This window comes from Molossus molossus, unplaced genomic scaffold (genome assembly GCF_014108415.1).
Source record: "Molossus molossus isolate mMolMol1 unplaced genomic scaffold, mMolMol1.p scaffold_m16_p_20, whole genome shotgun sequence".
Lineage (NCBI taxonomy): Eukaryota > Metazoa > Chordata > Mammalia > Chiroptera > Molossidae > Molossus > Molossus molossus.
In genome coordinates this window covers 53970570-53981319 of record NW_023425356.1, presented here as the reverse complement: position 1 = coordinate 53981319, position 10750 = coordinate 53970570, and the positions used below count along the sequence as shown (strand labels likewise).

General features: G+C 56.8%; 1 protein-coding gene across 3 annotated transcripts in view; it reads left to right on the top strand.

Annotated features, from left to right (window-relative positions):
* Positions 1 to 4749: 4749 nt before the first annotated feature.
* Positions 4750 to 10750, top strand: part of LOC118637560 (carboxyl-terminal PDZ ligand of neuronal nitric oxide synthase protein-like) — a 77830-nt gene continuing 71829 nt past the window's right edge. For all 3 annotated transcript variants that reach the window (XM_036273120.1, XM_036273122.1, XM_036273121.1), the window contains exon 1: positions 4750 to 4854. In XM_036273120.1, the coding sequence (XP_036129013.1) occupies positions 4750 to 4854 (105 nt within the window). The remainder of the gene's footprint in view (positions 4855 to 10750) is intronic.

The following is a 10750-nucleotide window of genomic DNA, read 5'->3' as shown; positions in this document are numbered from 1 at the left end:
CACCAGGGCCCTGAGAAGAGCTAGTCAGAGTCTGGGTACCTGAAACCCAGCTCCCCAAACACGAAAAGCCTGAAGTGGGCAACCCAGAACCTGGGCAGGAGATTCGACCCCTAAACACACACATCTGCATCTTCCTTTCTTCCTTCCTTTCTTGTTTTTTAAAGCACACCAGTGCACCCTGGCCGGTTTGGCTCAGTGGATGGAGCGTCAGCCCGGGGACCAACGGGTCTCAGGTTCGATTCCCAAATCAAGGGCACCTACCTGGGTTGTAGGTTTGACCACCAGCCCCAGTAGGGGTCGTGCGGGAGGCAACCAATTGATGTCTCTCTCACATCTATGTTTTTTTTCCTCTCTCTCCCTTTCACTCTCTCTCTCTAAAATAATAATAATAATAATAATAATAATAATAATAAAGCACACCAGAGTCTGAAGGCAGCTTTATGTTTTAAGCAGCTGCAAAGCTGCCGGTGTAGCTCAGTGGTTGAGCATTGACCTATGCACCAAGAGATTGCCGAATTGGTTTGATTCTTGGTCAGGGCACACACCCAAGTTTCGGGCTGGATCCCCAGCAGGGGGTGCGCAGGAGGCAGCCAATCCATGTGGACGTTTCTCTCTCATTGATGTTTCTATCTCTCCCTCTCCCTTCCTCTCTTTCTAAAAATCAATTAAAAAACATATTTAAAAAATAAAAATAAATAAAAGCTTTATATCTCCAAAGAGAGATCTGAAAACAAGATGTTTACTTATATTGCATTTCTAAGTGTTTCCATAATCTTTTTCACAACCCTCATGTCTTAAGAATGTGGGTTTTATAAAGAGGAGCCAAGACCCATTGACACGACAGGATAGATTTAGCCGAGCAGGCCAGCTCCAACGTCAACAGCTGGGCTCACGTTGGGTTTTAAATAGATAAGAAATGGAAACAGTCCCAGGTTTAGGAATAGAGCTCTAAGTTTGGAGGTGTCAAGTGAGGGTCCTAAAATCAGTTCTGAGCGGAGCAGCTAAGCTGAGGGAAATTCTTCACGAAACCCTCTTTTCCATCATGGTCACGGAAACGGGGTAACTGACACACTGTTGCCCAGGGAGAAGCCCTGTGCTGAGGGAGCGGAAGGGTGACAGGCTGTGAGGTGCTCTGGACCCACGAGACCAAGAGCAGCGGACGCTTCGGCAGTTCCCTCGCTCGGAATTTGCGGGATGGGGAACAGTGCCGACGGGAGGGCCGAGTCCGTGACAATACGGGGAAGCCAGTCGTCTGCTCCAGAGCCAGACACTTCCAACTGTCCCTTCAACAGTGGGCATGTTCATTGTTCTCTTCGTCTATTTTCGGGGGGGTGGTCTTTCTCTATTAGCACCGGGTCATACTCAATCCAAGCATTTCCCGTGCAGGGTGGACGTCTCGCCGGGGAAGCCTCCCCTTCTTCACCAGACTCTGCTGGCCTTGTGGCCAACAGCCCCCCGAAGGAGTCTCCATCCTTTGAGCTAATCTCCTGTCCCCCCAGGACCCTGTGCAGGTCAGTGTTTCTACAGACCCTGTCTCCACAGCTTCTGCCCTCCTCCTGCTGTGTTCTTCACTAAAATTAAATTTTAACAACATGCTGCCTATCTTTTCTTTCTATCATCTGTCTATCCATCCACCTACCCACCTATCTCTCTCTGTCCGCCCATCTATCAACTATCACTCTCTCTGTCATCTATCTATCTATCTATCTATCTATCTATCTATCTATCTATCATCTATCCTACAGTGACCAACAGGAAAATAACCTAACCTGGGTTTTCTTTTTCGTCTTTATGGCAAAGGAGCTGGGTGAGAGAATCACTGAGTAACTTCCAGCTCTCAAATTCTGCAGTTTCAGATTTTTTAAAAATTTATTTTTAAACAAAGTTTTAGTGAAATTTAACATAGGACGTATTGTATACTTTGGCAATTTACATTTTAACCAAATGTACTTCAGATTAAAATTGTATTATGCAAGGTTTAAAATACAGAAGGATATGGAAAGTAAGATATATATGTGTGTATATATATGTATACACACACACACTTGTCATTCACTTTGAGAAATAAAATTTTGTTTTTTATAGACTTGGAAACGCTGTGGTTGAGGTTATCAATTTTACTCAAAGGTGCAAAAACAAGATTGAAATCACGGCTGAAAACGGAGGAAACGGTGCTGGATGCCCATTGTTTCTGGGAGACAGGCGTCCTTGTGCCCGTGTGACCCTGGCGTCCTAGCCGCGGAGGCCAAGGTGGAGAACAGCCTTTCCTTCTGGAACATTTCGTCCAGCTGAAGTGGAAAGAACACCGCTCAGCAACACCACGCACCCAAACAAAACACGGCCCTGGAATTGGGGGTGCCTCTCGTCGGCAGCAAGGACCCTTCCGTGGCACTCCGGGCCCTCTGGCAACACTGCTGGGCCCGACTGGCTTCCCATTCCGGCTCCTTTTCCTTCCCAAGCGTGTGACCTTGGCCAAGTTATGTAATGCCTCCCTGCCTCAGTGTCTTCAAAACATGGAGCTAACCCGCCCTGGCTGGGTGGCCCAGTTGGCTGGAGAGTCATATCCCGTACGCCCAAAACGTTGCAGGTTTGAGTCCTGGTCAGGGCACATACCTAGGTTTCGGGTTTGATCCCCAGTTGAAGTGTGTATGGGAGGCAACTGATTGATGTTTCTCTCTCACATCGATGTTTCTAAACTCTCTCTCCCTTAATCTGTCTCTAAAAATCAATAGAAACATATCCTTGGGTAAGGATTAAAAAAACTTTTTTAATGGGGTTAACCTTAGGGTTGTTGTAACTATGAATTGAGATGACACATGTGAGACTCTAAGAACAACGCCTGTCATGTAGAGAAGGCACAGTGAATATTAGTTATTATTATCATTGATTCCAGAGCTAATTGCTGGGTGTCTACTCTATGGTGGGCTCTGTACAAGACCCTGAACTACTTTTGGGGCTCAGCTGTTGATGTCTGGTCTGCAAGCCATGTGTCACAGCTTTAGATCTGAAGTTGTGGTAATCCAGTCCAGGGGACCCAAGTTAGTCTAGAAAAAGGCCATTTGGAGTCAGAGGAGTTTTTGGATTGGGGAGGGAGGGGGAGATGTAAATGAAGTAGGTACTTAGGTCTTGCCTTTCAGCCGTTGGGCTCTGGCCCAGGTTTCAGAGAGCGCTGTGATGCATGTTAAAATCACCGTGACATTCAGAGTCCAAAGGCCTGATTAGACTCCTGTCCTGTATTTATAAAAAGGTTAGTGGTGTGTTTCCTCAGTGCGAATTATTTTGGGCTCTTATTAATATGTAGGGATATAATAAAGTCTGTACAGCAGAGTGTCCATGATTAATGTATTCCAAGCCCTCAGCTTGCTTTTACTTGAGGAGCGACCCCAGAAGACACTCCACCTTGACCGGTGATTTCAGCAGATAGGAAAGGATGGGGTGAGACGTATAATGACAGCAATACTGCATTTTAATACAAATGTATCCTGGTAATGGTGAGGGGAGACCTGGCTTTTGCAAGTAATTTCACCGGGATGCCCCTGGGGTCCCAGTCTTGTCTGTTCCACAAGCCACAGAGGGTCTTGGGTTCCCCGGCTGCCCGGGCAGGTGCGTCCAGCGGCACAGGAGCAGGTTTCAGGTGGCGCCTTCCCCGGAGGAGCTGACCATTTGGCCTCAGAGACCTCGGGTTGCGCTGGCTTTGGCACCCGCTGGGTTGATTGCTTTTGGGTGACTTCGGGGTAATATTAATAAGCACGTAAATGACAGCTCTCCTGTGCTGTGCCCAGGGGGGTTGACAGATACTGAGTATTTGGTCACTAAGGCCTCCTCTGGCCCCTTCATTTGCACGTTTTGCATGGAAAAAAAGAAAAAAAGAAAAGAAAACTCCATGCAAAGGAGAGAGGTGAACACGCCTCTTCCTAACAACAGGCAAACTGAGCCCCAGCTGTTCCGAAGACGCAGAGGAGGTCACAGCCGGAAATGGACTCTTTCTGCCCCCAGCCCGCGGGGAAGGTGCTTCGCGGGGAGGCTGGAGGTGGCCACGTCCTGTGCCCGCGGGCGCTGGCACCAGGCTGACGGCCTTCCCCGCCCCACCCCGGCACCCGCAGACAGATCAGAGCTAATGGTTTGGGTGTCCTCGGGCCGGGCATTGGACCTTCCCGGCACCAGCTGGGCACAGAGCCGGCAGCAGCGCCCTGCACCGCCACAAACAGGCAGACGTCCAAGGGTCCCGCCCCGCCCGGAACCCGGCTGCGGAACGAAAGCGGCTCCGGACGCGGGCCGGGAGGAGCCCTGGGTCCGGCCGCAGGGGGGCGCTTCGGCTCGGCGGACGCTGCGGGGCGGGGCCTCGGCGCGGGGCGGGGCCTCGGCGGCGGGTGGGAGGAGCCGCGGCTGCGATTGGGGCCGTCGCGGCGCCGGGCGGGGCCTCGGCGGCTGCAGGAGACTCGGCGGCGGTGGGCGGGACTCGGAGGTGGGCGGGGCCCTGTGGCAGCCGGAGGCTCGGCGGCGGTGGGCGGGGCCTCAGGGGTGGGCGGGGCCCGGCGGCAGGGGGAGGAGCGGCCGCGCGCTGAGCCGGCGTCTCCGTGACAGGCGCTCCCGGCCGCCGCCGCCGCCTTTTCTTCCCGGTCCCGGCCGCCCGCGCCGCCGCCCGCTCCCGCTCCCGCTCCCGCTCCCGCCCGGCGCCCTCGCGGCAGGAACTGCGCGGCACAGCACCGCCCGCCCGGGGCTCGCCCGCTCCCGCCGCCCGCGGTCACCATGCCCAGCAAGACCAAGTACAACCTGGTGGACGACGGGCACGACCTGCGGATCCCGCTGCACAACGAGGACGCCTTCCAGCACGGCATCTGCTTCGAGGCCAAGGTGGGCCGGTGCTGCCCGGCGGCGGGGGGGCGGACCCGGGCCGGGGGGCCAGCGGGGCCGGGCGGGGGCGGCGGGCCGCCTGGGCCTTTCTCTGGGGGCCTCGCGGTGGAATCCGCGGCTCCTGCCGGAATTGTGGGCCCCCGCAAAGTTTGAGCGGTATTGCTCCCCCTCCCACCCGCGGACCCCGTCCTCACCCCTCCCCCCACCCGCGGACCCCGTCCTCACCCCTCCCCCCACCCGCGGACCCCGTCCTCACCCCTCCCCCCACCCGCGGACCCCGTCCTCACCCCTCCTCCCACCCGCGGACCCCGTCCTCACCCCTCCTCCCACCCGCGGACCCCGTCCTCACTCCTCCTCACACCCGCGGACCCCGTCCTCACCCCTCCTCACACCCGCGGACCCCGTCCTCACTCCTCCTCACACCCGCGGACCCCGTCCTCACTCCTCCTCACACCCGCGGACCCCGTCCTCACTCCTCCTCACACCCGCGGACCCCCGTTCTCTCACTCATCCTCACACACTGCGGGACCACCTCCTCACCCCTCCTCACCCCCGCGGACCCCGTCCTCACTCTCTCACACCCGCGGACCCCCTCCTCACCCCTCCTCACACCCGCGGACCCCGTCCTCGACCCCTCCTCCCACCAGAGGACCCCTCCTCACTCCTAACCCCACACGCCGGACCACCTCCTCACCACTCCTCCCACCCGCGGACCCCGTCCTCACTCCTCCTCCCACCCGCGGACCCCGTCCTCACTCCTCCTCCCACCCGCGGACCCCCTCCTCACCCCTCCTCCCACCCGCGGACCCCGTCCTCACCCCCCCCCCCGCGGGCCCCGCACCCCCACGTCTCCCCTTCCCCCACCCAGCAGGGACCCCGTCCTCACCCCCCCCCCGCGGACCCCGTCCTCACTCCTCCTCCCACCCGCGGACCCCGTCCTCACCCCTCCTCACACCCGCGGACCCCGTCCTCCCTCCTCCCCCCACCCGCGGACCCCGTCCTCCCCCCTCCCACCCGCGGACCCCGTCCTCACCCCACCACTGGCAGACCCCTGTGCCCATTGGCTCATACCTGATGGAGGTACTTCCCAGACCCTCCCCCGAGGAGGGCAGCCCCGTGGGTGAGCAGCCTGGACACCTGGTCCTTAGAACTGGCTTAGGGACGCTCTGGTGTTACTTACCTGCTGGGATCCCACGGGAGAGGTGTTTTCAAGAAGGCCTTTCAAAGGGGGATGCCTGCTTCCCCGCGGAGGAAAACAATAAAGGGTGTATTTTAGATTCCAGGTAACCAGGTCCAGGTGTCAGTCACTTCCCAAAAGGCCTGGTTTGCCAAGACTCCTTTGCCAGTCATTGCAGGGGGCGGGGTGAGAGCCACCCTTCTGCTACTTTTGTGGCACACGGTCAGTTTCAGCAGGTAGCAGGGAACCTGCTGCTGTGGAGGGAGGGGGAGGAGGAGAATTCCCAGGCTGGGGCAGAGCCCCAGGCCTGTCCCTGGGGAGGGGTGAGTGGAAGCCTCAGTTCTGGACCCTCTGGTGTGGATACACCCCACACCCCATGATGTGCTTCTCAAAATGAGGAGTTTTGGGTTCTGAAATTACAGCTGGGCTTCCCGCTGCCCATCACCTGGGGAGGGTACCTCTCTGTGGGAAGCTGGCATTTTCCATGTGGAGACAATTTTACTCCTTCAGGACTTGGTAGGTGCAGGTGTTAGCATCTCACGCAAGGACTAGTCCATCAGGTGCTATTTCCTTCCATCCGTGAAACACCTTTGAGTGCTGACATGTGCCCAGTGCGGTCAATTGTGTTGAGATCTCTTGGAGATGTGTAATTTGGGAATCTGCCTCGTTTTTGTTCCTGAGTAACTTTCCCCCAACCATCTTGGCTAGAGCAGGGACACCCCCTGCCCCCCAGACATCAAACCCTGCGGTGGAATGTGGAGCTGAATCACTGGGCATGGCTGGGACCTGTGGGGCTGCAGCCAAGATCTTATCTTGCTTCTCTCGGAATAGATCTGGTTGGTCTAAGAAGGGATGTTTGGGTTAATTTTTGTCCAGGCCTGTTGCTTTGGTGAGCAAGTTTTCTGTTTTACAGTATGAGTTTCTAGCCCTGCCGTGACTTAATTTTCTTGGACATCCGTAAACTGGGAACTTGGCTTTTGTCTTGTTTGGTTTGCTAGTGCTCTGTTTTGCAAGAATGAGGGTAAGAAGAAAGATCAGAATGAAAATGTTTTTAAGCCTGTTTGTTTGTTTCTCAGAGTCTCTGCATTTGGTCTCAAAACCTAGCATGCATACGAATCACCAGATGAAGGTATTCAAAGGTCTGGTTCTCGCCACTCCCAATTCTGATTTGATGAATCTTGGGGGAGCCCAGGACTGTGGGCGGTTAATGAACATTCCGCGTGATGTGATGCGGCGATTGGGACCAGACTTTGGGAACACTGGGCTTGAGGCTTGCCTCCAACTTGCTGGGCCTTGCCCTCCCTTTCCTGGTTGCTTTTCTAACTGCCGTCTGGGGGCCATGCGATGGCGTTCCTATAGTAACTGCCCTGGGCTCACACCCAGTGGGGCTCTGTAGGAGGAGGGGGAGCGCAGATCTGAGGCTTGCGAGGTGGAGGAGGAAGGACAGGGCTGACTTGGAGGACTGGGTCCTAACTCCCAGCTCTCGGGACTCAGTCCTGGTAGTCTACACATCCAAACCGTGTCAGCCAGGACCTGACTGTCCCTCGTGCACCCAGCAAGCGGCGCCTCTGGCTGCCTCACCTCCCCCGGGCTGTCCCTGGAACTGCACAGTCACTGGGATTCAGGGTTAAATGCGCCTCTGCTTGCTCTGGGGAAGCACAGGCTGTAAAACGGGGTGCATTGCTGCTGCCCTGTCAGGTGCCCCTGGCGAAGGAGGCCAGGTCTTCTCTCCCAGGGACTGGCAGGCTTTCAGAATCAACACGGAGGGGGTGCCCGGACAGACGCCTTTCATTCCCAGGGCTCTTCCGTGATTGAAAGGCCATGGCCGGGGAGGGGGGGGGCACGTGACACAAACGCTGCGTGTTCAGTGAGGAAGCAGAATCCTGGACGCCTTTCACCTGCAGGACTTCGCACGCTCCCCGCTGCTTCCTCGTGTCTTACGTAAACAAGGACGGGCTCCGAGCTTGTTTCCGGCTTCGTGCACAGAGCTGTGGACGGCGGCACCGGGACTGAAACCCGGGAGCTTTGACTTTGGACTCCCAAACCCAGAGCTTGCTCACTGGTGGGCAGCCTGAGGTTCTGCCCCTCAGACCCTGCTTAGACATTTGCCCAACTTTCAGTGTTCCCAGGTCCCCACTTGGGCTGGGGCTGCGCCTGAGGGGTGCCCATGTGGGCACCCGCTCACTGACGGGCTGGGTTGTGGGGCCCTCTGTGCCCCTCCCAGGGTGCCTTCCTGGTGGCCAGCGCCGTCCACCGACTCTCCTCGCTGGGTGAGGACATGTCACGCTGGGTGACAGTGCTGCACACACTCAGAAGAGTGTCAATACAGCCATGCCTGAGATCTGTAGGGGGCTGTTTATTTGCATGGGGTTTTCACATATGAAGACTTTTCTGCTGTTTTTAGATGAAAACAGGGGGGATCAGAGAGATGAGCTTGTCCAGAGTCACAGAACTGATGAGGAAATAGGACCACAGCTGCCAGTTCGTGAGCCCTTTCTCTGAGCCCTGTGTGCTCCAGGTGTGGCTTCAGCTCCTCCTCACACCCAGCCCTTCGACCCTGGCCTTGGTCCTTTCCCCAGACTCTGCCCTCGCAGCCCAGCCCAGCGCTCACTGCCCAGCCCAGCGCTCACTGCCCAGCCCAGTGCTGGCACCTGCACGCAGGGCAGGGCCTGTCAGGCCTGGAAAACACCGTAGCTCACCTCGCACAACCTCCTCATTGTGCGGGTGAGGAAACTGAGGTCAAGAGGGTAGATCCTGGGCACCAGGTCACATAGCTTGGTGAGAACAGAACAGGACTCACCCGGTTCCCTGGATTCGGGCCCGTCCCGTTATCTGTTGCTGCTTAACAAACGCCCTCTGAGCCCACCTGTTTAGTTTGCAGACAGCTCGCACCCAGGAGCTCAGGCGGGGCTGTCCTATCACATGTGGTGTTGCTGGGGCAGACACGTGGCCGTGCTCACGTGGCTGCGCTCACGTGGCTGGGCTGCGGGGCCTCAGAGGCGCCCCTTCCGTGGCTGGTTCTCCAGGCCGTTCTCCACTGGGTCCTTGGGCTTCCTCACAGCGGGTAGCCCCTTCCTTTGGCAGCTGGCTTTCAGGAGGGAGGTTAGGAGCAGTGACGGCAGACCCCCAAGGCCTGGCCTCCACCTTACATGCCCTCGCTGCACCCTGCTGCTCACGCCAGGTCGTGGCCAGTTCAGCTTCCAGGCAGGAGGGTGGACTTCACTTCCTGACCAGGAGGGTCAGGCTCCCACTGCAGGAACGCCTCTGGGTCCCGGCACACTCCATACCCAGGCTCTTCCCTCTGCACACACCTCCAGGGACACTATGTCCTCAGAGGACCTGCTCATGCTTCTGGGCGTGACCCTCCGCTCCCATCAGGTACAGTCATGGCTGCAGCAACGCTGTGTCGAGTGGAAGAAATGACCAGTGGTAGAAAATAGACAGTTGTATTGCTGAGTGATCGTATCTTATTATTTCGGTAACCTTCTGAAGACCTCCACTTTATCTTGTAAACCTTCGCTCTGTCAGTTTTCCTGAAATGCAGTCATGTTACTCTCCTCAAAAACACTAAAAGATCCCGGATTCTTAGCATAATGTTCAGGGCTGCCTGGTTGTGAACACTGCCCTTTATTCACCTCGTGACTGGGTCCCACAGCACTACCCACCGGCCCCCGGCCCTCCCTGTGGGTCCCCACCTGGCCCCCGGCCCTGTGCATGTGTCACCATTGAAGTGGAGGTCACCAGCCTCCTGTGAAGGGACTGACCAGGCCTGCTATGGACTGGAGCTGCTTGCCCGTCTGAGTTCGTCCCCATTGTCATCGTCGGGGGTCCCTGTCTGTCTGCCTGGTGTCTCCGTGGTGCCGAGGGCTGCTCCTTACACATAGGAAATGTATTGTGAATGAATGAGTTAATTTCCAAGTTCCTCCCTACAAGGGCTGCCAGGGCCCTCCTGAGCCCACGAGTGAGGAGCCCCCACTGGCTCCAGCCTCCTCCCGGCCGTTTCTCTGGCTTTGGGCCCGCACTTCTCAGTCCCCAGGGCCTGAGGGACTCCCCTGGGATCCTGGGAGGCGCCGCTGTCCCCTCACAGAGAGCCAGCCCCTTCCAAAGGCAGTGCGAGGAAGCATTTCCCTGAACTGCGTGGGAGCCCAGTGCCGGAAGGCAGTGCCGCCAGAGTCTTTGATTTTGGAACATGTGGCCAATTTCAGGAATAGATAATTGCCATTTATTAAAAAAAACATATTTTCAAACTGTTGTGTCTCGTTAATGAATTGATACCCCCCCCCCAAAATGCATTGCTTTATTTCTTTTAATTTGTATGTCACAATTTTTATGACGTGAACATGGTTCATATTATAGCATAGGTTCGGGAGCCAAGCTGTGGCTTTGTGCGAGGGACTTAAACCCCCCGTCAGCATCCTCACCGGCCAGGAGAGGACAGGTCTGCCCCACACGGGGGTTGCTGAGTGCAGTAAGTGGGTCACGTGTGTGGACGCCCAGCACGGTCCTGGCCCAGTCGGCTGCGCCTGTTGTCACTGAGTCCCCTGTCGGAACGGGGACTCTCCGCTCGCTCTTCAGGCACAGGCCTCGCGGCGTGTCACCTTCGTTTCACACGCCTGCTTAAAAGGGCTGGCCGCAGTATCTCTCTGATCCCTAAGTCGCAGATCAGACAGCGTGGCTGCCCTGTGGGCTTGAAATAGCTGCCGGCCTGCTGGGAGGGAG